Genomic DNA, 26044 nt, shown 5'->3' with positions numbered 1-26044 from the left:
CGTCACACACAGCACCGACGGGACAGCGACTGTGAGCAAAGCGGCATCCTCCACGAGGACACGCTTTCATCTGAGCCCACGACTGCAAGGGGGACCCGTGGGCGAGGGCAGGCGCGTTCGCAGCCCCGTTGCAAATGCCGCCGGCTCTCCAGACTGGGTTTTTCTCCCTCTCCCCCCTGGAAACCGAAACCCTGCTGATTCTTTTTTAAAAAAGGGAGAGAGATTCGTTTATAGAAAAGCTTTTTACAATTTATTTCCCGTTATTAACCTTTAAAGTATAAAAATGAGGCTGTAGCTAAATGCAGGGCTTCAGTGGTGAAATTTTGACCATGTGAACAAATAAATAAATATTTACAGTTTTTGGCAAAACAAATGAAGCTCCATTGACCTATGGAGAAACTTGTTTTAAAGGACATAAATAATTTACAAGAAATATCTTACACGCTAAATATTCACATCATCATTCCCGCACCGCCACTCGTGCTCGACCCAACGACTCCCAGGCACAAACCCGCACGCTCTTTGCTCTTGGCAGCGGGGACACCAGATGACGCCACCCGGCCTCTGCTGGTCTTGCGAATACAGTTCTTTCCACACACAAAAATTTTCTTAAAAAGTGCAACAAAACAAAACCAAAAAGAAAGAATAGTTTTATCAAAGTGAAATGTGTAAATTAAGACAAAAGCTGCGTGTCCTTCCTGCGTGACACAGAAACGTGACCACTACTAACAGGAAGGGGAGAAACGCTCGACCCTGTCTGACAAGCTCCCCTCCTGAGAGCCGTTACTCGGAGTGGGGTGAACTCCCTCCTCCTGCAGAGAGGGTCCTGCAACTTAAAGCAAAGGGCAAATCAAACTGTGTATAATCGCTGTGTTACTGATCACTGGGTGCGTCTGGCAAGACTAAATGCTGCTTTTCTTCGGCGCTTAAATAGAAATGATTCTAGATACAGCAGATAGATAACAGTAAGTATATTGAATCAAAGTCACTGGCAGCTTTATATATACTAGGGTTCCATTATCAACTCTTCGCTATTATCTATTTATTCTACTGCATTTTACGGCGTGCTTTGCCTTGACAATGTGCTATCATAAAGCCTTATAGTGTGATAGGCAGACAGTTCGCTGTAACTGTGTCTTTCTATTGTGATGTGCTTGGTATATGTTTATTTCTAGAATCATACTACCTAGGTGTTACTTGGCATATTGAAAATAAGTTATTGGTGAATGAAGATGCATTCTATAGTCACTTAATAAATATTAACAAAACATTTATAACTGGAAACTTAGTGAAATGTGTTGCCAAAGAAGGTAAAAGCAAGTTTTCCATAACTTCTGAAGCCTAGACTAGGAATGAGGTGCCCAGGTGCTCTTTCTGGCTGGGCTGCCTGCCGGTCTGCTGTCTGGCAGCAGAGATAGGAGAGGACGCTCTTCAGAGTCCCAGAGATCCGAACGCAACGCCGGGTGACAGCCGGCCAGGAGTTCCCTCTGCGCTAGAGATCTGAGCTAGAAACCAAACGTCGGCAGGCCGGGCTCCCTCTCAGGACTGCAGCCGCACACGCAGCCACTTTGCGCGGCAAAGCCAAAGCGTGCAGCCAAGCAAGCGCTTTGCTCTGCTAAACTGCGACTTGCATGAGGTTCTGCCAAGGCGGTGCGGAGCCCCGCGACCCCATCTGCAAGGGCGTTGGCTCTGTCACAGGGCTGCCTCTGCCCAACGCCACGGCTTCCACTGCGGGACGGGGGGGGGGGGGGCGCTCGCTTAACGTGCAATTGTTTCCTAGGTTCTCACTGGTGACTTGACATCTCACGTGACTATCCTCGCTAACCTCTTCCTCCCTGCGGCATTGCTTCACACGCGAGTTGACGCTTCTTAGTACCTGACCCGACAGGGTCTGTGTGTTATCGTAGAACAGCCCTAATCCAAGAACAGGGACAACTTTAAGCATTGGAAGTAGCTTAGCAATATTTTTCATGCTTAATTTATGGCAATGGCTTATGCACAATATTCCCTTCAACTCCATATACACATAAATACAATAAGTAATTACATTTCGTATGTAAACGTCATTCTTTTTAAACAAACAAACAAAAAAGCGATGCGATGGCACGCCCGGCTGCCACTCCGCACAGTCCCGGGTGTCAGGGGGTTCCCGTGGGGGTCAAGTGTCCGTCTCTGGCCGTGGGTGGGCGTCCTCCGCGGGCACCCGGGCTGGGCTGGCGGCAGCAGCGCAGAGCCAGCAGAGCTAAGGCGGGCGGGAGGGGCTGCTGGCGAGAGGGAGGCGGCAAGAACCAGCCACCGCGGGGTCCCAGTCCCACAGCACGCGCAGGCGCTGCCGAAATGCAGCAAGTCTTGTTTAGACGTCTAGAAAACAACAGCAACAAACAGAATTAGGACGACTGCACCGCGGGTTTTGTTTCACTTTGCTTTACCTGCAACCTAAAATATCAGTATTTGAATTAAAAATGGTATTTATAATATATGTAGAAAGATGATGGACTGATGAATTGAAGGATGTCTGGCTGGCTGGCTGCATGGATGGTTGGAAGGAAGGAAGGATAAGTGGATGGATGGATGGATGGACGCATGGATGGAAGGATGGATTGTTGAAGGAAGAATGAATGGATGGATGAGATGGCTAGAAGAAAAGAAGGAAGGAAGGAAAAAAGGAAATATGGATGGATGGAAGGAAGGATGACTGGATGGCTGCAAGGATGGATGGGTGAAGGAAGAATGAATGGATGGATGAGATGGATGGCTGGAAGAAAGGAAGGAAGGAAAAAGAAAGATGGATGAATGGATGGATGGAAGGAAGGATGCTTAGATGGATGCAAGGATGGATAAAGGAAGGAAGGAAGGAAGGACGTATGGGTGAATGGATTCATGTAAGAATGGATGGTTGGAAGGAAGGAAGGAAGGAAGGAAGGAAGGAAGGAAGGAAGGAAGGAAGGAAGGAAGGAAGGAAGGAAGGAAGGAAGGAATAACGGATGGACTTATGGATGGCTGGAAGGAAAGAAAGAAGGATAGATAGTTGCTTAACTGGATGGAAGGAAGGATGGATGGTTGGAAGGAAGGATGGATGGTTGGAAGGAAGGGTGGATGGTTGGAAGGAAGGGTGGATGGTTGGATAATTGGATGGAAGGATAGATGGTTGGAAGGAAGGGTGGATGGTTGGAAGGAAGGGTGGATGGTTGGAAGGAAGGGTGGATGGTTGGAAGGAAGGGTGGATGGTTGGAAGGAAGGGTGGATGGTTGGATAATTGGATGGAAGGATGGATGGTTGGAAGGAAGGATGGATGGTTGGAAGGAAGGATGGTTAGATAACTGGATGGAAGGATGGATGGTTGGATAATTGGATGGAAGAATGGATAGTTGGATAATTGGATGGAAGGATGGATGGTTGGATAATTGGATGGAAGAATGGATAGTTGGATAATTGGATGGAAGGATATGATCGGAAGGAAGGATGGATGGTTAGATAATTGGATGGAAGGATAGATTGTTGGATAATTGGATGGAAGGATGGATGGTTGGATAAGTGGATGGAAGGATGGATTGTTGAAAGGAAGGACAGATTATTGGATAATTGGATGGAAGGATGGATAGTTGGATAATTGGATGGAAGGATAGATGGTTGGATAAGTGGATGGAAGGATGGATTGTTGAAAGGAAGGATAGATTGTTGGATAATTGGATGGAAGGATGGATGGTTGGAAGGACGGATGGATGGTTGGATAACTGGATGGAAGGATGGATGGTTGGATAATTGGATGGAAGGATGGATGGTTGGATAATTGGATGGAAGGATGGATGGTTGGATAACTGGATGGAAGGATGGATGGTTGGATAACTGGATGGAAGGATGGATGGTTGGATAAGTGGATGGAAGGATGATGGTTGAAAGGAAGGATAGATTGTTGGATAACTGGATGGAAGGAAGGATGGTTGGATAATTGGATGGAAGGATGGATGGTTGGATAATTGGATGGAAGGATGGATGGTTGGATAACTGGATGGAAGGATGGATGGTTGGATAAGTGGATGGAAGGATGATGGTTGAAAGGAAGGATAGATTGTTGGATAATTGGATGGAAGGATGGATGGTTGGAAGGATGGATGGATGGTTGGATAATTGGATGGAAGGATGGATGGTTGGATAAGTGGATGGAAGGATGGATGGTTGAAAGGAAGGATAGATTGTTGGATAATTGGATGGAAGGATGGATGGTTGGAAGGATGGATGGTTGGATAATTGGATGGAAGGATGGATGGTTGGATAAGTGGATGGAAGGATGGATGGTTGAAAGGAAGGATAGATTGTTGGATAATTGGATGGAAGGATGGATGGTTGGAAGGATGGATGGATGGTTGGATAATTGGATGGAAGGATGGATGGTTGGATAAGTGGATGGAAGGATGGATGGTTGAAAGGAAGGATAGATTGTTGGATAATGTGGAAGGATGGATGGTTGGATAAGTGGATGGAAGGATGGATGGTTGGAAAAGTGGATGGAAGGATGGATTGTTGAAAGGAAGGATAGATTGTTGGATAATTGGATGGAAGGAAGAATAGATGGAATGAAGGATGGTTGGAAGGAAGGATAGATGGTTGGATAATTGGATGGAAGGATGGATTGTTGAAAGGAAGGACAGATTGTTGGATAATTGGATGGAAGGAAGGATAGATGGAAGGATGGATGGTTGGAAGGAAGGAAGGATTGTTGTATAATTGGATGGAAGGATAGATGGTTGGATAATTGGATGGAAGGACTGATGGTAGGAAGGAAGGTGGGGTGGGTAGATGGATGGAAGGATGGATTGTTGAAGGACGAGTGAATGGATGGATAAGATGGACGGGTGGAAAGATGAGTGAACGGACAAAGGGATGTTGGCACGAATGGACAGTGGATAGAAGGGTAGATGGGCAGATGGATGGAAGGATAGAAACATGCAATGTCTTAAAAGCCAACCTAACATGAGGAAAATAAACTTCACCAGAAGCAAACGAGGTTCTTGTCCTCCTTTTACCTCCTTATTTTATGTGTGGTTTCTGAGAAGCACCTCTGAGGCTTACTCACCTCATCCATGGAAGGGGAACGTGTTCATGTCCACATGAGGGTGTGGGACTGGACCAGAGGGGACTCCAGTTCCCTTCTAGTCCACAACGTTTTGACTCAGATATACTCCTAGAGAGATAACTAAAGAGGAACCTTTTCCTCCCTCCCTCCCTTCCTTTCCTTTCTTCCTTCCTCCAAGGGCAGCAATCTGAAACGCCTAGAGGAGCCCGGGAGGCATGGACGACGCAGGAAGCTGCAGGGGGTGGGACAGTGGGGGTCCATGGACCCTCGGAATGATCAGAAAGTCCTGTCCCACCAAAGGCATCCAAGTGCAAATTAAGGCTCAGAGAAACAACCCGGCTGACCCAGAGAGCATCTGCTGGGCACAAGCAGGCACCCTGACGGATGGGTCGCGCTGCAGGTCACCGGCAGGATGCGCAGCTGCCGTGACAGGAAAGTGGAAGGCCCGCTCCCCCCCACCTGTGTACGCGGCCCCCACCCACGCGCCGGGCTCACGCTCACCTCTGCACTCGTACTTGAGGTCGGAGAAGTAGACCATCTCCTGGGAGAAGACGAACAGGCCCAGCCGCCCGCCGGCGTAGGTCTGGTCATAGACGGGCCCCGAGTCCGCCATGACCTGCTTCCCCTCGTGCACCAGGACCCTAGACGTGGTTTTCAAAAAGGGGAGAGGAAGCACACATGAGCTCTGAGATGCGGCTCAGCAGGGGCCGGAGGTCAGTTCCAGCCACCGGCGGTGGACGCCTGAGCCTCCGCCCAGCCTCCGCGCAGCCCAGGGGCAGCACCTGCCTCTCCACACACGCTCCGGCCACCGGTCACGCCCCACCCCCGGCCCGAATCACTCCTCCTCGTCGCTTGTGCGGTCACCCAGGCAAGGGGTCCGGCACAGCCTCCACTTTGGGAGCCAAAGAGCCGCTTGGCGGCGAGAGGGGCATGTCCTTGTCACCCTCTGGGGGGTGAGACGCCCCTTCCACTTCCCAGGAACCAGCGCTGAGTCCCCCCCCCCCACGGAAGCCACATCAGCACCGGGGCAGCTCCGCCCCCCACGCCCCAGGCAGGAGCTCCGGGCGCACTGAAGCATCTGTGAGAGGACAGAAATCTGTCCCGTGGACTGTCACACCCCGGCCACCCGCCGGCGCGGCCCTGCACGGCTCTGCTCACTGCTGCTGGGCACAGATCTTGGTTCTCGTTAATTTCTCCTCCTCAAGAGAAATTCCTTAATTGCTATGCCAAGGGCACAGAATTCTGTTGGACTGATATTTGCAAAAGTTTTACTCAAATATAAGTGTCAAGTTCAGCCAATTACAACATGGAAAATACGTATGACTGCATTCTCCAAATGAGGCCCATGCTAATCTTGCAAAGACGCATGCTAATCTTGCAAAGACGCATGCTAATCTTGCAAAGGCGCATGCTAATCTTGCAAAGACGCAGCTATTTCTCTCCCACGCCCGGGGCATTATTCACCAGGAGAAAAGATGTTCATCCTCCTCCAAGTTATTTTGACAAATCCTATCTTCTTCCTTTTGACTTTCTTTTTTTTTTTTTTTTTTTTTTTTTTTTTGAGACAGAGTCTCGCTTTGTTGTCCAGGCTAGAGTGAGTGCCATGGCGTCAGCCTAGCTCACAGCAACCTCAAACTCCTGGGCTCGAGCGATCCTTCTGCCTCAGCCTCCCGAGTAGCTGGGACTACAGGCATGCGCCACCATGCCCGGCTAATTTTTTATATATATATCAGTTGGCCAATTAATTTCTTTCTATTTATAGTAGAGATGGGGTCTCGCTCTTGCTCAGGCTGGTTTTGAACTCCTGACCTCGAGCAATCCTCCCGCCTCGGCCTCCCAAGAGCTAGGATTACAGGCGTGAGCCACCGCGCCCGGCCTTGACTTTCTTTTATTAAATAAGTAACACACAGTGGAGACGCAGGAAGGAAGCAGGAGATACGTAAAGACAGAAGTCAGATTCGAGGAGGCTGTCTGACCCTCTGCTCAAACTCCCACCTTGGGGTCCAGGAGCAGAGATGCACCGGCGCAAATGGCCTCACCTGATGTAGCCCGTCCTGGGCCTGTGGGTCAGGTGCCACCGGTAGGCCGTGTAGTCCTTCCAGCCGATGTTCTTGGGGTCGTGCCACAAGGTCCGCACCTGGGGAGCACACCTGCCTTGAGTGCAGTCGGCACGGGAGCCCCGACCGCCGCTCACAGCGCAGGGAGGGAACAAGCACGGCTTCGCAATCGCTCCGTGAGGCTCCTGTCCCCCGTCTGCCCTGACGTCGCGCAGCGGACAGCTCTGGCGTGGACCAGGGCCCGCGTGAGGAGCAGTGTGGTCAGACCACAGGGCCCCGCAGCCCCCCAGAGACCCCGACCCACTCCTGGGACTTCTGCTGCCTGGACAGGACACCCCGAGCAAAACCCTCAACCCGCCAACACTCGGGTCTGACCGTCTCTGGAAAGGATGGAAATAATTTAAATCTGCAAGAGGGTTCACGGCGTGTGCGTGAGGGTGCCGGGCAGGACGCCCACGACAAAGCAGGCGCTGGCGGCAAGATTAAGACGATTGCGGCTAGAGCTGAAACCACGGGAACGGAAGCAGGGGATCCGTGGAGCGCCCGGGCCTGCGCCCCGACTCACCGCCAGGCAAGCTCGGAGCGTGCGGCGGCCACGGCGCCCTCACCTGCCCCTCCGTGTTGCCCGTGTGCCACAGCGCGTTCCGCAGGTGCTCGCCGGTGCCCGTGGTGGAGTTGACCACCTTGAGGGACACGCCGGAGTAGCCGTAGGCCCGCGTGGGCTGGTCCTCCCAGTAGGTCTGCGTGACCTGTTTCCACATGACCACGTAGAAGCGGCTGCTGGACTGGTAGCCGAACACGAAGCCGGCGTAGTCGTCGTCGCGGTCCGTGTTCACGTAGAAGGTGCCGCTGAAGTCCACAGACCCGAACTCGTCGAAACCTGGGCGGGAGCCACAGCTCTGCGTCAGGGACACCTGGGTGGGGACGCCTCGACAGCAGGTGTGGGGCAGGGCCCCTACAGCCAGCCGGGTCTTTCCCAGCGAGCAGTGACATGTGGGGGTTGTCTGGAGCCAGCACCAAGTTCTTACTGCATCAAGTGACGCTTCACAGAACAAGTCCACGAAATAAGAACATTTACTGGGCCGGGCGCGGTGGCTCACGCCTGTAATCCTAGCACTCTGGGAGGTCGAGGTGGGCGGATCGCTCAAGGTCAGGAGTTTGAAACCATCCTGAGCAAGAGCAAGACCCTGTCTCTACTAAAAATAGAAAGGAATTAATTGGCCAACTAAAAATATATAGAAGAAAAAATTAGCCAGGCATGGTGGCGCATGCCTGTAGTCCCATCTACTTGGGAGGCTGAGCCAGGAGGATCGCTTGAGTCCGGGAGTTGGAGGCTGCTATGAGCTAGGCTGACGCCTCGGCACTCTAGCCCGGGCAACAAAGTGAGACTCTGTCTCAAAAAAATAAGATTTACTGGAAACTCGGACTTGGGAGAGGTGGGTTCGTTGAGGTGAGTTAGACAGTTTGGCACGGGAGATGGGATGCGCCCCCACCCGCCACCTGGCTTCCGAGAGCAGCCAGCGACCTCTGTGACGCCCCAACCCCCCACCAAGCAACACTGGCCGGGCAGTGGCCTCGCCCACGCTCACCCACAGCGATGCCGGGGTCGGAGTTGGCCGTCTGCACCAGCTCCTTCCCTTGGTGGCGGATGACCCAGTTGGGGTCGATCTGGGTGGTCCCCTTGGGGTCCAGGGGAACCATCTGGAAGTTCCTGAAGTCCGTCTCGCTGATGGCGTTGTTCTCAGGGCACACGTCGTCGATGTCCGGGACGTTGTCGTTGTCAAAGTCGTCTTTGCAAATGTCCCCCCTCCCGTCACCTGTCCACAAAGAACAGACATAGAAACGAGGGGGCGGAGACGGCGCTTTCCGCCTGCGTTTGAGAAAAGCGAGCCCACGGCTCCCCGAAACCCCGAGACTGCGCGCTTTGTGGGCGCGCGTGGAGAACGCTCTGCGCTCCGCCAAGTGCGCGGCTGGCGGCTCCGCGCTTCGCATTCCCAGGGTGACGCTGCGGCCGGGGCCAGACCAGCGCGTCCCACCAGAGCCACCCCGGCCTCCGACTCCACACCCGGCCCTGGAGGGAATGTCGGGCTGAACCTGGGCTCTTCCCCGACGGTTCTGGGAATTCCCACCGTCGCCTTCGCCCTGCTCCCTGGTCCACTCGGCTTTTACAGGACTGACCCCAAAATGGCTTTGCCCGGGGAGACGCGGACCCCTTGTTCAGGGGCTGCCCAGGGGCTTCTCCCGAGGCCCAGGCTGGGGCGCGGGGAGCGGGGACTGGTGCGGGGACGCACCGCGGTTCAGGACCTGTCTCCCAGGGCCACCTTCGCACGGCCTGGCCGCAAGCCAGAGCACAGCTGCGCGCCCCCCACGCATCACGCACGCGAGACTGGCGCAGGACGGCCGTGCCTACCGGCGGTCGCTCCTCTAAGGCCGCATCGCTCCAACGCAGATGTGGGTAGAGCAGCCTCCCCCGCACGCCACGCTCGGCTGCTTTTGCTTGCTTTGCCCATGCACGTGGTCCCCGCCCCCTCCCCGCAGTCACCCGCACGTGCTCCCCGCCCCCTCCAGCAGTCACCCGCACGCGCTCCCCGCCCCCTCCAGCAGTCACCCGCACGCGCTCCCCGCCCCCTCCCCGCAGTCACCCGCACGCGCTCCCCGCCCCCTCCCCGCAGTCACCCGCACGCGCCCCCGCCCCCTCCCTGTGTCACTCGTCAAAAGAAGCTTCCTCCCAAGGACCCGACCCCCAGGACGCCCAGCGCCCGGACTTGTCCCCGCCAGGAGAACGCGGTGACGTGCCCGAGAAGCGGCGGGCACCCACCGTCCGAGTCCTCCTGGTCGGGGTTGAAGACCAGCCGGCAGTTGTCCCTGTCGTCGGGGACGCCGTCGTTGTCGTCGTCGGAGTCGCAGGCGTCGCCCTTGCCGTCGCCGTCGTGGTCGGCCTGGTTGGCGTTGGAGATGTAGGGGCAGTTGTCCTGGTTGTTCTGGTGGCCGTCGTCGTCGATGTCCTCGTTGTTGTCGCACTGGTCCCCCACGAGGTCGTTGTCCCCGTCCGTCTGCGGCGGGAGGGAGGCACTCAGGACGCTGACGGTGGGCCGTGGACGCGCACTGCGCGGCCAGGCGTCGGCGGGGACCGGGAGTGGGCAGGACACCGGGAAGGGCGCCGCCGCTCATCCTCACGTCTCTTCACACCGTCCGCCACGTGCTCCCCGGCCGCGTCCCTGCCTCCCGCCTTCGCGCTCCCGCAGGCAACCCGGCGGGGAAGCCAGCCGTCTGCTGCGGACGCGGACAGAGTCGCGAGACCCGCCCGGCGCCCGGGACTCAGACCGGCGCCGGGGTCTGAGCGCAGCCACTGTTTTCCGCGGAAACGCCTGGAAACTCCGGCCGCCGAGCCGGGCGCGCAGCCGCAGGACGCAGAGGCGGGCTCACCTGGTCGGGGTTGTGCACCAGCGGGCAGTTGTCGCAGTGGTCCCCGACGCCGTCGCCGTCCGTGTCCCTCTGGTCCGTGTTGTAGACGTAGGGGCAGTTGTCCCGCTCGTTGAAGACGTCTGTGGGTAGCCGGGGAAAGAGGGCGCCCTGAGCCAGGAGGGAGCCCCACGCTCTCCCACCCACCCACAGCTCGCGGCCAATCACAGTGCACGGATGTGACCTTAAAAACTAAGAATGTGGTGAAGCGTGAAGACGATCGGACCCGTGGGTGCATAAATGACACATTTCCCATCAAAATGCAGGTTCCCTGAGATGAAATAGAACCGGCCCCTGGAGACTCGGGTAGGCCCCGCAGCAAGTGGCCGTCACAGGCGCCCTCCTGGGGGGACGTCCGATTGGCCAGACCAGTGCCCCCCCCAGCGTCTGGCCAGGAAACCCGCGCTGAGCGCCCGGGGCTCCCGGCTCCAGCTATGGGCTCGCCACCTACGCGCACTGGTAGGAAAACAGCAGTGGCCGCGACAGACGGGGTTTGGGTGAAATATCTTATTTGGAGAAATCTGAACGTAGAACTGGATACTGGATACTGGAGTTACGAGGAAGCTCGAGTTAGCAGTGGCCTAAATAACGCCATCAGCGACAAGCCTCGGTGACAGAGCAGAGCGTCACCTGGCAGGACACGGCCCTGCCCCGGCCAGTGGAGGCTGGGGGTGTGGGGGTCACACTCGGGGTTCAGGGTGAGAGGAAGGTCCCCAAAAACTAAGGGTGTCGGGCTGGAGCCTGGACGTGTGGAATGTGCCCTGGTCCCCAGACACCCCAAGAAGGACCCGGCAGAGACGGTGACACTGTGGACCGCAGGGCTCGTTCGCCAAGGCCACCGGCACCCCCGGGCACAGTGCCGCGCAGAGCGGTGTCGCGGTCCCCAGGTGGGGCTGCAGTGTCCCGACTGACGGGACCGGCCCCGTGAGGGGGCCGCGCGGAATGACCGGAGCACGGGGCACATGTCCCTGCAGAGGCTGGGACAGACCTGCGGCTCGGAGAGGCAGCGTGACGGGCACCGCTTCTCCGAGTTTGGGGCAAAGGGTGCGCATTGGAGGAAATGCCACGGAAAGCACCGGAAGGGCGCGGGGCTCCGCGGCTGGGGCAGAGACGGGTGCCCCAAACGCACGGTGCCCCGAGGGGCCGACCCTAGGCCATGACCGACAGGGAACCACAGGGCCGAGGACGATGGACTCCCGGAAGGAAGCTGGCCGAAAGGCTTCGCCTCGTGTGAGGTCGAGGAACTGAGCCCAGCGGAGAGCCTGGGAGAGAACGTGGCGCCCGCCCAGTGCGACTGACCGTCGCCGTCGATGTCCACGGAGCAGGCGTCGCCCTCGCCGTCGCCGTTGGTGTCGATCTGGGCGGGGTTGTGCACGTAGGGGCAGTTGTCGCAGCGGTCCCCCACCTCGTCCTTGTCGTAGTCCGACTGGCGCGGGTTGAAGAGCAGCTGGCAGTTGTCCTAGGGCAAAGGGCGGGGTCAGAGGGACAAGCTGGGGCGGTCTCCACGGCAACGGCCTCCACGGCAACAGCGCCGACAGCCGCCCCCAGACCAGATGGAAGCAGCCCGGAGATTTGGGAAAGCCCCTTCGCCCCAGCCAGGCACTTTCTCAGCGTCACACACTTTCAGCCCTTCCTGCGTCTGTCTCCCCACCATCTCCGCACATTTAGCTGTCGAGCGAGTGCAGAGACCAGCGAGGGAGTCGGGCGGCTGAGGCCAGGGGAGCGGAGGCGGAGAGTGAAACCGGGCGACCTACTCCTGCAACGCTGTTTTTCCACCAACGCATTAAGTCATGTGCGTTAGCAGCAACTGTCTCGGGGAAGTGCAATGTTTTAAATATCGCCGCAAAGGCAGGAATGTGGCTCATCTCGGAGTCAGTTTCCTGGTCGCAGGCTCTACCCCCGGGCGAGGGGCGGAGGAGCCCCTTCTGCGGCTAAGAGCAAACGAAACTGCTGAGCGTACGCCCAGTGGAGCTCGGTGGCAGATGGCGCCTCGTCCCTCAGCCTCTGCACACGGCCGGCCACGCTAGAGACTTCGGGGAGTTGCACACGGAACCCGCCTCGGCCGAGGCGTCATGCGTGCAGACTGCCTGTCACAGTGCAGCGTCCCCTCCCAGGCTCTCCACACGGAACCCGGGAGTGGCACTGGCGTGAGCCGCTGTCCTACCTTCTCGTCGGTCACGCCGTCGTTGTCATCGTCGTCATCACAGGCGTCGCCGATTCCGTCCTTGTCGAAGTCTTCCTGCCCCGAATTCGGCAGGTGGGGGCAGTTGTCCTGCGGCCGGAGAGAGGACGACAATCACGAAGTCACTCCGGAGAGGCCTCTGCTTTCAGAGACATCGGAGCGACACGATGGCGAGCACGGCGTGAGGACGCGGTGCTGACCTCCACCCTGGCTGGGTGGTCAGAGGCTCGAGTCCTGCCCTGGAAGGGACGTCACCACGTCCGGTGTGTGAGACAAAGAACCTGTGCTCCGGCCCTGAGCCGGGGAGCTGCCAAACGACCGCAGGAGCCAGAGCAGAGCGCGGACGTCCTGCGCCGTGATACGTACGGCAACACAGGCCCCACGTCCCTTCTCCCCACGGACACCAACTCATACATCGCACGGCCAAAACCTTTGGACCCTCGCTGGCCAAAATGCTTCAGGAGAGGGGTCCTTTGAGGGCATCCATGATCTGCTCAGAAACCAGCGCTCGGAACTGCACATGACCTGCTAATTCCGGTCTCCGCAGGATACGGCCACAGGAGGGACTTTGTTTCCACCCAGCTGTGCCGCGACTAGTGGCTGTGCAGTGCAGATACTGACGCCAGCAGCGGGGACAGCAGGGCAGGGCTGCGGTCACACGTGCACAGTGGCTCCACGCAGGCCACGCGGACTTGTCATCAGAGACTGCACGGGACTCATCCCGAAAGATATTAGATTCCTCTCCGAAATTTCACATACACACAGATAATAACACCCTGGGCTGCTGCACCTGCCCTGTTCCCTGGAGCGCGGGGTGGGGACAGGAGGAAGCGCAGGGTGGACTCTGCACCCCCCTCACTGGCCGTTTCTCGTTTCAGTCAATATTTGCCATTTTTAATCAAGACTGGAAGAGAAAATTAAACACAAAACTTACATAAAATTCACAATGATTAAGGATTAAATGAATACATTAATGTTTTCAAATGATTTTCTGTGTTTGCAGCACTGACACTTCTGACCTTCTTAAGGCATAAGCTACACGAGACCATTGTGGGGCTGTGGTCCCCAAAACACATGTGCAGGCCCTACTCTCTGTAGCCTGCAGTTGCCACATCACGTGGTAAGAGACACCATTAGGTGAAGGGTGCTGGAGGGATACTCATCCTGGACTGTCCCTGTGGACCCTGAGCACAGCCAATGCCTCCCGCAGGGGAACGGGCAAGGGAGTCTGGGGACAGAGACAGGCAGACACAGAGGGAGTCTGGGGACAGGGACAGGCAGACACAGAGGGAGTCTGGGGACAGGGACAGGCAGACACAGGCAGAGGGAGCCTGAGGACAGGGACAGGCAGACACAGGCAGAGGGAGCCTGGGGACAGGGACAGGCAGACACAGAGGGGTCTGGGGACAGGGACAGGCACACACAGGCAGAGGGAGCCTGAGGACAGAGACAGGCAGACACAGAGGGAGTCTGGGGACAGGGACAGGCAGACACAGGCAGAGGGAGCCTGAGGACAGGGACAGGCAGACACAGGCAGAGGGAGCCTGGGGACAGGGACAGGCAGACACAGGCAGAGGGAGCCTGAGGACAGGGACAGGCACACACAGGCAGAGGGAGCCTAGGGACAGGGACAGGCAGATACAGGCAGAGGGAGCCTGGGGACAGGGACAGGCAGACACAGAGGGAGTCTGGGGACAGGGACAGGCAGACACAGGCAGAGGGAGCCTGGGGACAGGGACAGGCAGACACAGGCAGAGGGAGCCTGGGGACAGGGACAGGTAGACCCAGAGGGAGTCTGGGGACAGGGACAGGCAGACCCAGAGGGAGTCTGGGGACAGGGACAGGCAGACCCAGAGGGAGTCTGAGGACAGGGACAGGCAGACCCAGAGGGAGTCTGGGGACAGAGACAGGCAGACACAGGCAGAGGGAGTCTGGGGACAGGGACAGGCAGACACAGAGGGAGTCTGAGGACAGGGACAGGCACACACAGGTAGAGGGAGCCTGGGGACAGGGACAGGTAGACCCAGAGGGAGTCTGGGGACAGGGATAGGCAGACCCAGAGGGAGTCGGTACAGGGACAGGCAGACACAGAGGGAGTCTGAGGACAGGGACAGGCAGACACAGGCAGAGGGAGCCTGGGGACAGGGACAGGCAGACACAGGCAGAGGGAGCCTGGGGACAGGGACAGGCAGACACAGGCAGAGGGAGTCTGGGGACAGGGACAGGCAGACACAGAGGGAGTCCGGGGACAGGGACAGGCAGACACAGGCAGAGGAAGTCTGGGGACAGGGACAGGCAGACCCAGAGGGAGTCTGGGGACAGGGACAGGCAGGCACAGAGGGAGTCTGGGGACAGGGACAGGCAGACACAGGCAGAAGGAGCCTGGGGACAGGGACAGGCAGACACAGAGGGAGTCTGGGGACAGGGACAGGCAGACACAGAGGGAGTCTGGGGACAGGGACAAGCAGACACAGAGGGAGTCTGGGGACAAGGACAGGCAGACACAGAGGAAGTCTGGGGACAGGGACAGGCAGACCCAGAGGGAGTCTGGGGACAGGGACAGGCAGACCCAGAGGGAGTCTGGGGACAGGGACAGGCAGGCACAGAGGGAGTCTGGGGACAGGGACAGGCAGGCACAGAGGGAGTCTGGGGACAGGGACAGGCAGACACAGAGGGAGTCTGGGGACAGGGACAGGCAGACCCAGAGGGAGTCTGGTGACAGGGACAGGCAGACCCAGAGGGAGTCTGGGGACAGGGACAGGCAGACACAGAGGGAGTCTGGGGACAGGGACAGGCAGACACAGAGGGAGTCTGGGGACAGGGACAGGCAGACACAGAGGGAGTCTGGGGACAGGGATAGGCAGACACAGAGGGAGTCTGGGGACAGGGACAGGCAGACACAGAGGGAGTCTGGGGACAGGGACAGGCAGACACAGAGGGAGTCTGGGGACAGGGACAGGCAAAGGTAGAGGGAGTCTGGGGACAGGGACAGGCATGCGTAGGCCGAGGCCTCTTGTAGCCTGCAGAGCTGTGGGAGAGCAAATGCCGTATGGAGGCCACGCTCTGTGGGTGTCCGTTACGGTGGCCAAGGAAGCGGCCTGTCCCCCCAGGTCTAATCGCCCCGTGTGCCGTAGCACGCGTGTCTCTGTGAAGAACGCGTTGACTGTTCCTTTCTACATGGCCCAAAGACGGCTTGCGCCCCGCCCCCCCCACCTCCCTGCGGAGTGCTTGGGACAGCTGTCAGGGGAGCCCGCCGCCGCGGGAGAGCAGGGCGGCCCCTCACAGTGACCCCTGGGAGGGGGGCACGGAGGTCACGGCCTGGAGATGCTCCCCGGCAGCCCTGGCCCCACCGACCTGGCGTGGAGCCCCCCCAGCCCCGTGCCCGCCCGCCACACCTTGGCGCAGTGGCAGGTGGCGTTGGTGGCAGCCCCGCCCCGCCCCGCCGCACCTTGGCGCAATGGCAGGTGGCGTTGGTGGCAGCCCCGCCCCACCGCACCTTGGAGCAGTGGCAGGTGGCGTTGGTGGCAGCCCTGCCCCGCCCCACCTGCCGCACCTTGGAGCAGTGGCAGGTGGCGTTGGTGGCAGCCCCGCCCCGCCCCGCCGCACCTTGGCGCAGTGGCAGGTGGCGTTGGTGGCAGCCCCGCCCCGCCGGCCGCACCTTGACGCAGTGGTAGGAGGCGTTGGTGGCGCAGACCAGGCTGAGGTTGGGCCAGCCGTCCAAGTCCGAGTCCTCCCCGCAGATGAGCCCGTCGCCCGCGTAGCCCGTCTGGCACTCGCATTTGTACATGGGGTCGCTGAAGTGGCCCAGGTAGATGCACTCGGCGTGCCGGTGGCAGCGGTGCGTCCGGTCCTTGCAGGGGTTCTCGGGCTCGCACACCTGGGGACGGACGGTCAGGACAGGCGTTGGGCAGGCGTGCTCGGACCCGGGGGTGGGGCGGCCTGAGCAGGAGCCCAGGAACAGCCCGGAACTCTGCTCTTTCCGGATGAGATTCCGAGGCCCGATCCACCAGCCACGCAAACGTCCTCTCTGAGCCGCCGCGGGTCACCACTCAAGGAGGTGGCACATGAAGCCGCTCCCCCTGAGGCTGGTAGATCCAAGCTCCCCCCGCCAAGGGGGCCCCAGCTTCCCCCAGACGAGCCCCTTCCTCCCTCCCGCCTTTTCCACTCTCCTGTTCCCGCCCGGTCTGTTCAAAGCCTTCTAGGACTCGCGGGAGGGACGGCCTCACGCACCTGCTTCTCCGTCCTGGCCGCGTCCAGGCCGACCGCTACGGGCTGGTTGCCACGGTAGCGCGGGGGGCAGGGCAGGCAGTGGAAGCCGGGCTGGGTGTTGACGCAGCGGGGCGCCTTGCCGGTGGAGAAGCAGACGTCGGGGACCAGGGCGCACTGGGGGGACAGGCACACACAGGTGAGCCGCCGCCCCCCCTCCACGCGGCCCCGCCCCCGGCCGGGACACCCACCTCGTCCAGGTCCTCGCAGTGCGTGCCGTTGCCCAGGAAGCCCGCGGGACAGGAGCCGCAGGACCAGGACCCGTCGGGGAAGCTGCTGCACTGGGCGCCGGGGAAGCAGGGGTTGGACAGACACCCGTCTGCGCGGGAGGGGACAGTGAGCCCCACGTGCAGACTCCGCCTGCCCAGCGACCCGCGCGGCCCCGCGCCCCTCTGGCTGCCTAAACTGCGCAGCGCGGAGTATCCCGGTGACGGCCACGCGCGGTGCTGGGCGGGCACCACGACCCCGTCTCCGAGGGCGCATGGGGTCAGGACAGCGCGAGCCGTCACCCCAGTGACTCTCGGCACCCTCCCTGCACGGCCTCCCTGTCCTTACGTGGAAATGCCAGGACACGCAACACAGCTGCTAGAGCACCGTCTCTACGGGGCACAGGGATGGCTGATCTTCCTTCTTTTTTGTTTTTTTTTAGAGACAGAATCTCACTGTGTCACCTGGGCTAGAGTGCCCCAGCATCAGCCTAGCTCACAGCAGCCTCCAACTCCAGGGCTCAAACAATCCTCCTGCCTCAGCCTCCCGAGTAGCTGGGACTACAGGCATGCGCCACCATGCCTGGCTAATTTTTTCTCTATATATTAGTTGGCCAATTAATTTCTTTCTACTTATAGTAGAGACGGGGTCTCGCTCTTGCTCAGGCTGGTTTCGAACTCCTGACCTTGAGCAGTCCGCCCGCCTCGGCCTCCCCGAGCGCTGGGATGACAGGCGAGAGCCACCGCGCACGGCCATGACTGATCTTCCTTTTCCGAGTTTTCCGCGTGCTTCCCGACACCCCCTGCGCTTTCCACGACACGCAGCACCCCCGTCTCCCGGCCGCCCGCGGCGCCGCGCACACCCACCTACGGGGCAGCTGCGCCGGTTGCACATCTGGCGCTCCACGACGTCGCCCACGCAGGCCTTGCCGCCGTGCTGCGGCTCGGGGCTGTTGCAGACGCGCGCGCGCTCGCGGATGCCGCCGGCGCAGGTGACGCTGCAGGCCGACCACGGCGACCAGGGGCTCCAGCGGCCGTCCACTGCGGGCAGAGCCGGGCGGGCGCTCAGAGGAGGGCGGCGCGGGCGGGACGCGCCGCCTCGCTGGCTGGGGGGGCGGAGGAGCCGGCTGCTCCCCACGTGGCACATAAATCCCGGCTCTCTGCCGGGACTGAGCGGCGGCCGGAGCCTGCAGGCGCTGAGTCCTCACGCCCTGCCGCTGCACTTTGCCCCCGGAAGAGGATCTTCCGGGCTCCCTGCACCTGCACTTTGCCCCCGGAAGAGGATCTTCCAGGCTCCCTGCACTTTGCCCCCGGAAGAGGATCTTCCAGGCTCCCTGCACCTGCACTTTGCCCCCGGAAGAGGATCTTCCAGGCTCCCTGCACTTTGCCCTCGGAAGAGGATCTTCCAGGCTCCCTGCACCTGCACTTTGCCCCCGGAAGAGGATCTTCCAGGCTCCCTGCACTTTGCCCCCGGAAGAGGATCTTCCAGGCTGCCTGCACCTGCACTTTGCCCCCGGAAGAGGATCACGCCTCCCGCGGACCTGGGAGCCCAGAGCTCTCGCCCAGGTGCGGTCGAGGAAGGGGACCTGGGCGCTGCGTGAGGCTGGACTGTACGTGGCCAATTGCACGAACCGTGCGGAGAGCTCGGCTGCCAGCGCCATTGCGGCCTTCTCCCTTTCCCGCCCGCAGCGCGCACCTCGGCCCTCCCTGGCAACCTCTGGGCTTTGCGCGCCGTGCGCCCCGCCACCTCCGCGGCCAGCCGGCCCAGGCCCAGGGAGGCAGCTACCGGCCCCCACGCCCCCGAGACGGCCCTGCAGCTCTTCGTGCCCCCGACGGAAGACGGCGGTACCGACACGCGGCCTGCGCTGAACACACGTGGAGTCGGGAGAGCTCGGACGGCGTCGTGCTGAGCGCAGGCGAGCGGCGTTAACCCCAAAGTGGGGTTCCAGGAAAGAGCCAGGCCCGGGCACGGCGGCCCCCCTGCCACCGGGATGGGCAGACCCAGGCCCCGTCCTCGCCGCGGCTGCCCACTGGGAGCCTCCCGCGTGCCCGCCCGGGTCCCCGCGTCACCCACTTACCTGGGCAGGGGACGCCCTGGCAGGCTTTGGTCTCGCGGCCGCTCCCTTTGCAGCTCCTGCCCCCCATCTGGGGGACGGGCGAGTTGCAGAGACGGATGCGCGTGATGTTGCCGACGCCACAGGTGGCGGAGCAGGAGGACCAGGGCGACCAGTGGCTCCAGCCGCCGTCCTGCCGCACTAAGGGGACAGGCGGAGGGGTCGGTGTCTGGGACGGGGCCTGGCCAGGTGTTCACCTTCCCAGAGAGCAGCCTGGCAGCTGGGGAGCGCCCTTCCCTGGCCGGGTCCCTGCAGGAGGTCGAGGGTCCCCCAGGAGCGCCCCCAGTGGCCGGGTGCCGCCCCCGCCCCCGGCACTCACCGCGGGTGTCGCACTTGCCCAGGCTGCAGGCGCGCGTCTGGATGGAGGGGCCCAGGCAGGTGTTGCTGGTGACGTCGCAGGACCGGCCTCGCTGCTGCGTCCCCGAGCCACACGTGACGGAGCACTCGGTCCACTCGGCCCACGGGGACCAGCCCTCCTCGCCGTCCAGCGCTGGCCAGAGGGAGCAAGCGCAGCGCCGTCAGCCCCGCACGGCCGGGCAAAGCGGCCTGGTCGGGCTCAGCCGTCCGGGGCTCGGGCAGCTGCTTCCCGACTCCAGCACCAAAGGTCTGTTCCCCGAAGGGGTGCTGGGGGGACCCTCCAGGGACAGGCGGACCCCACGGCTGTGTCCGCCGTCCCAGGGTCGGGACAGTTTGACCCATGTGTGTACAGGGGACTCGTTTCGTAGATTTTAAAAATCAGCTTACAAAAGAGAGCGCTGAATCACACCTCCGTGGGGTTCCTTAAAGTTGTTAAGAATTTATTTCCAGTTTGGCCTGTTTGCTGAGTTATACAAAATAATGAAACATTTCAATGATAGCTGTTTATTTCCAAATAACTTAAATCGAGACAAGTTAGATTAAAAGGCAATTCCCTGCAAAGAAATTGTTTGCAGATAACTGCAGCCCCTGAACTTGAGAGCGGAACTCTCCCAGCGGATGGTAAAGGGTCCGCCCTGTGGGTGTGCTACGTCCAAACCCTCCGGAAAGCAGAGAAAAGACCTCAGGAGGCCTTTCCTGCACACTTGGCTCCCGTAACGCTAGACTCCTTCCTCAGGCCTGACCTGGGCCTCTCGTCATCGGAATCGTGTCTCTGTGTCGTGCAGCGAGCGAGACAACGCTGGGAACATCCCACAGACGCCTTCCCATACACTGATCCCTTGATTTTAATCATGAGACTGACCTTGTGTTTTGGGGATATTCTGTCTGCATTTTACAGATAATGTAACAGAAACTCAGAAAAAAAAAATCACATTTTGTTCAAAATCACCGAGCAGCTCTGCCTGGGCTCATCTGCAGACAAACTGACTGCCTGTCCTCATGCACCAGGTGCCTGGGCCAGGGGACACCGGCGGGGACACCAGGGGACGCCGAGCCCCGCTGACTTAGGGGCGAGGGCCCAAGGTCAGGGCCACAGAGACCGGAGGGGGGTGGGGGCTGAGCGTCTCGTCACCGGCCTTGGCACTGGGGGCCGCTTGGAGTCAGGGGTGCCAGGCAGGGCCGGCTGGGGGACAACAGGAATCACAGGCCTGGGCGCAGCACAGAGACCCACACAGCTTTGGTGCTGCTGCGTCTTTCCACCTGCCCTGAGTCGCTGCCTGTGCAGGGCGCCCCAGCCACGTTGGCGTGTGGTCCCCCCGAACCCCGGTTCTGCCCCTTGGGACATGTGTCCACTGCTTAGGGCGCACCCCTGGGGGTGGTCTTTGGCTCTCGGTCACTTCCCGTCACTGTTTTCCATGAGGCGTGCAACTGGGACCACGCCGTCTCGAGATGGCCACAAGTGAGCGCATCCCAGACCCGAGGTTGGCATTTGCGCCCGGGCCGCCCCTGGGCCAGGGCATCAGGCTCTTCCCTGGGGGCCCGGTCCCCCAGCTGGGCCTCCTCTCTGACCACCACTCGGCAGGACGGGGCTCCGGATCCCTGGGACCTTTCAAATTCTGCTCTGGCCACTGGCCAGGGGAGCAGGCGGACAGACAGGCAGTGAAGCCCCATGCACGCAGAGACGCGGCGGCCGGCGGCACTCACCGTGGAAGCAGGACGGGCAGCACTCGCCCTCCAGGAAGGACGGGTTGGCGCAGGTCGCGGGCGGGCAGGAGATTTGGTGGCAGATGGTCTTAAATTTCTATGAGCAAAGAGAGGCACTCATGGACACTCGTTCACAGTGTTCACAGTTACTGGGGCGAGGGCTGCCGCGGACAGGCCTGTCCCGCAGGTGGGACGTGGACATAAAGGCATCTCTCCCTCCCACTGGGGCTGAGACGGCTCCTGAACCGTTTTGCTCCCTTCCTCCACCACAGCAAGGGGGACGCGGCAGAGCCGCCCACATGTTCTGGCAGGACAGACAGAGGGATAAAGAGAAGACACTAAGCCGTCTGTCCCTAAGGTGTCTGATGGTGACCTGTCCTCCCCAGTGTCTCCGCGGAGCCCCCGCCAAGCCAGAACCCGTGAGTCAGAGACCAGCGGGAGCCCTGGTGGCCCCCCAGCCCGTCTGTCTCTGACTGCCTGGGGACAAAACGCTGGCCAGTCCCTCCCCTCGGGGTCTGGCTCCTCCTCTACGTGCAAAGAGGTGGACTCAGTCACGCTCAGGGGATTCCGCCCCACCCGAGCAGTCTTACGCGTGGCCACCCAACATCACCCCGTGGGACACGGCGCCTTCAGGGCACGCGTGCGGCGCTCTCTTGCTCTCGATAGCGCGGACCGTCCGGGCTCCCACCTTGCAGGTGCAGGAGGTGCAGCTGTCCACCACCCAGGTCTCGTTCTCCGCGAAGAAGCGCCCGTCCTGCCAGCAAGCAGACACGTTCCTGGTCTTGGGGGGGCCGCCGACGAGCTCCCAGAGAAACTGGTTGTCGTTGGACTGGAAGAGCAAGTGCGGCGTGTGAGCACAGACGGGAGGGCCCCGCGCTCGGCCGTCGCTTGTGGGCGGAGAGCAATGCTCCTCCCACGTGCAAGAGCTCCAAACTCCAGCGGCAGAAACCCCCAGGTGTGCAGTAGACCCTGCGTGAGGACGGCAGGGCCTGGCGAAGGTAGACAGTATCCAGACCCGCGTGAGAAAGACCTCCCCTTACGCAGGCTCAGGCGTCCTTGGGCACTGGCCAGGCTGCACCTGAGGGGCGGGGGGAGGTGCAGCCCACATGGCTAAAAACTATCGTGGACTCACTAACGCGTTCACCCTCCCTTCGTCCAGCAAATACCATGTTTCCCCAAAAATAAGACCTCCTGATAAAATAAGCCCCAGCAGGATTTCTAAGCAGTTGTGCAGTAGGAGCCCTACCCCAAAAATAAGACCTAGTGACGGGAGTGGCTACGCAGCGCGTCTGCACAACCCATGCATGTCGTTCATTGCGGAGCGGGAAAGAAAACGAGCAGCCCTTCTCATCTGCCCCATGAGATCTCTAGTGCTTGACAGGAGAGATCGGGGCCAGTGGTTCTAAAGGAAATAGAGTCGCAAGAAATTCAGATGGAATTCGGGGTTTGGAGAGTGAGGATGATGTTCCAGAAGAAGACGAGTTAACTATATTTGAATAAATGTAGATTGTTGTACCGTACTTAAAAAAATAACACATCCCCTGAAGATGAGCCCTAGGGTGTCTTCTTGAGGGAAAATAAATGTAAGACCCTGTCTTGTTTTCGGGGAAACACGGTACGACAAGTGCTGCTCTGCTGAGGCAGGGGCAGGAAATGGGCAGGCGTGGTTCTGGCTCTCGAGGGTTACAGAGTGGACGAGAAGATGTAAAGTCTAAGAAAAATCAAATAAATGAAAACTGCACCAACTCTCACTAAATATGTGTTTCCCCTCCCTCGTTCTAAGCCGTCTTCTTGGGACAGGATCACGTGTGCACCTTTCCCCCGAGGGCCAGGTGCTGCCTTGGAGGTTGGGAGCCTTTGAGAGTCAGAACGACTCGGGCCTTCTCGTGCTCAAAGGCACAGAGACAGACCCATTCTCGCTTTGGGTGCAATCTCTGGGAGTTCACAGATTTAATCCCTGACCCAAGTTTGGAGACTCGCTCCTGGGAGCCCATCCCGATTCGACGGTGAGCCCGAGGGAAGCTGCACCCCGAGCTCTGCGCCCGGGTCAGCCTCACCGTGCCTGGGCCACCGGGGCTCCACGGAAGTGGGGGACCATGCATGCCTGTCCCACTCAGGTGACAGCTGACGCGTCCGGCTCGCCCCCAGAGGAAGGACCCCAGCCACTCGCAGAGCGGGGACTCCTGCCACTGGGGCTGCCCACAGCAGGGCGCTCAGGTGACAGACCCAGTCTGTCACCGGCAAACAGCTGGCTCTCTGCAGAAGTGGGGGGGGGGATGGGACAGCTGCCCCAGCGCCAAGGCCCTGGCGGAAGGGCTGCCCACGCCCCTTGGCTGATTCCTGAGCCAGCGCCATGGCCTCTGCCTCTGCTGCTGGGTCCCCTCCACCTGCCCCCAAACAAGTGGAGACTGTGCTGGTCCTGCCGCATCTGGACCCGGACCAGAACAAGGCCCCGGCGCTTCTGCGTGGAGAGGGAAGGCGGGAGGCACGAGGTCCCGGGCACAGATTCCCAGCACCCCCTGAGGGCGGGAAAAGGCGGAGCTGGGCCCCCCCACCGCCCCCACTGCCTGCTCCTGGGTTCATCTACTTGGTGTCTCGTAGTCCGCACCCCGCACCTCGGCTCGGGCGCCGGGCATCTCAGGGCAGCATGGCCGCCAGAACCTCGCCGCCTGCAGGCCCCTTTCCTACTTTACGTCGCCCTGTGCGAGGCACCTTGGGCGCCTTCCCTCCCCCACGGGCTGCGCAGGTGCGAGCGGGGCTGACCACGCCAGCCTCACGGGGACGTCCCGTCTGCCAGGACAGGCTGTGCCCCGCCGACCTCTGAGGCTGCTCCTCCAAAATGCAATCCTTTCAATAAAGGCACTTCCTATATATATATTTTTTTGGGGGGGGGATAAGAAGATAAATTTCTCAAAATTAAGAATGGACATAGAAGACTGCATGTCTAAGGCCCGAGTCTGCGCTCGAGACACTCCCTAACATCTGCCCAAGTCCACGTAGCTGCGGAACCCGGCGCAACCTCCCCCGGGAGCAGCGACCTCCAGACACTGCCCAGTGTATCCCGGACCCCAGACCCCGCCCCCCAGTGCGTCCCCAGACCCCGCCCCCCAGTGCGTCCCCAGACCCCGCCCCCCAGTTTGTCCCCGGACCCTGCCCCCCAGTTTGTCCCCGGACCCCGCCCCCCAGTGCGTCCCCAGACCCCGCCCTCCAGTGTCCCCGGACCCCGCCCTCCAGTTTGTCCCCGGACCCCGCCCCCCAGTTTGTCCCCGGACCCCACCCCCCCAGCGGGTCCCCGGACCCCGCCCCCCCAGTGCATCCCGGACCCCGCCCCCCAGTGCGTCCCCGGACCCCGCCCCCCAGTGCGTCCCCGGACCCCGCCCCCCAGTGCGTCCCCGGACCCCGCCCCCCAGTGCGTCCCCGGACCCCGCCCCCCAGTGCGTCCCCGGACCCCGCCCCCCAGTGCGTCCCCGGACCCCACCCCCTAGTGCGTCCCCGGACCCCGCCCCCGAGTGTGTCCCCGGAACCCGCCCCCCAGTGCGTCCCCGGACCCCACCCCCCAGTGCGTCCCGGACCCCGCCCCCCAGTGCGTTCCGGACCCCGCCCCCAGTGCATCCCGGACCCCGCCCCCCAGTGCGTCCCCGGACCGCCCCCCAGCACGTCCCTGGACCCTGCCCACGGGAGGTCGTGACCCTGCTCTCGAGAGGACACCGGCCCCGCCGCGGCACCCACCACTCTCTTGAGGTTCTCGTTGAGCTGGTTCACCAGGACGTGCAGGCCCGAGAGCTCGCTGATCATGGTGCCCAGCTCCTCGCAGGAGCGCTCGCACACGGGCGGCCTCGGCGCCGCGCCCGCGCCCACGTACTCCGTGGTGACGTGCGGGCTCAGGTGCAGCGTCTCCGTGTTCTCGCTGATGGCGTTGAGCTCGGCTGCGGGGAAGCACAGCACAGGCTGAGAGACCGCCACCGCGGGCCCTGCCCCGGGGGCGCACGGCGGTGCCCCTGGCGAGGGGCTACCCGAGACCCAAGAACAGCGAGAGGGCTGCAGGCAGCCGTTTCCAGCTGAGACCCGGTTCTCAAAGAGGAGCGGGCAGGGGTCTGGCTTAGGGACAGGGCGTGCACCTGTGTCAGGACGCGCACCTGTGTCAGGGCAAGAACCTGTGTCAGGGCGAGAACCTGTGTCAGGGCGCACACCTGTGTCAGGAGGCACACCTGTGTCAGGACACGCACCTATGTCAGGAGGCACACCTGTGTCAGGACATGCTCCTGTGTCAGGACATACATGTGTGTCAGGACGTGCACCTGTGTCAGGACACACACCTGTGTCAGGAGGCACACCTGTGTCAGGACATGCTCCTGTGTCAGGACACACACCTGTGTCAGGAGGCACACCTGTGTCAGGACGTGCTCCTGTGTCAGGACACACACCTGTGTCAGGAGGCACACCTGTGTCAGGACATGCTCCTGTGTCAGGACGTGCACCTGTGTCAGGACACGCACCTGTGTCAGGAGGCACACCTGTGTCAGGACATGCTCATGTGTCAGGACGTGCACCTGTGTCAGGGCGCACACCTGTGTCAGGGCGCGAACCTGTGTCAGGACATGCTCCTGTGTCAGGAGGCACAC

The 26044-nt window shown here is 60.6% G+C and overlaps 1 protein-coding gene across 2 annotated transcripts in view; it reads right to left on the bottom strand.

Moving 5' to 3' along the window:
* Positions 1-227: 227 nt before the first annotated feature.
* Positions 228-26044, bottom strand: part of THBS2 (thrombospondin 2) — a 37017-nt gene continuing 11200 nt past the window's right edge. Inside the window, exons 5-22 of one of the 2 annotated variants that reach the window (XR_012919235.1) lie at positions 25152-25348; positions 22111-22251; positions 21423-21519; positions 19681-19851; positions 19326-19502; positions 18115-18288; positions 17233-17360; positions 17006-17158; positions 16434-16652; positions 12758-12865; positions 11893-12052; positions 10558-10676; positions 9950-10184; positions 8721-8948; positions 7697-8011; positions 7114-7211; positions 5576-5715; positions 228-2361 (exon numbers count right to left, since the gene is read on the bottom strand). Coding sequence is in view for 1 of the 2 variants with exons in the window: in XM_076002775.1 (XP_075858890.1) it covers positions 2354-2361; positions 5576-5715; positions 7114-7211; positions 7740-8011; positions 8721-8948; positions 9950-10184; positions 10558-10676; positions 11893-12052; positions 12758-12865; positions 16434-16652; positions 17006-17158; positions 17233-17360; positions 18115-18288; positions 19326-19502; positions 19681-19851; positions 21423-21519; positions 22111-22251; positions 25152-25348 (2825 nt within the window). In the remaining variant the exon portion in view is untranslated. The remainder of the gene's footprint in view (positions 2362-5575; positions 5716-7113; positions 7212-7696; positions 8012-8720; positions 8949-9949; positions 10185-10557; positions 10677-11892; positions 12053-12757; positions 12866-16433; positions 16653-17005; positions 17159-17232; positions 17361-18114; positions 18289-19325; positions 19503-19680; positions 19852-21422; positions 21520-22110; positions 22252-25151; positions 25349-26044) is intronic. The other variant, XM_076002775.1, reaches the window with a different exon arrangement.

This window comes from Microcebus murinus, chromosome 5 (genome assembly GCF_040939455.1).
Source record: "Microcebus murinus isolate Inina chromosome 5, M.murinus_Inina_mat1.0, whole genome shotgun sequence".
Taxonomy (NCBI): Eukaryota; Metazoa; Chordata; class Mammalia; order Primates; family Cheirogaleidae; genus Microcebus; species Microcebus murinus.
The sequence above is the reverse complement of the archived record's forward strand: the minus strand, read 5'-3'. Positions and strand labels throughout refer to the sequence as shown.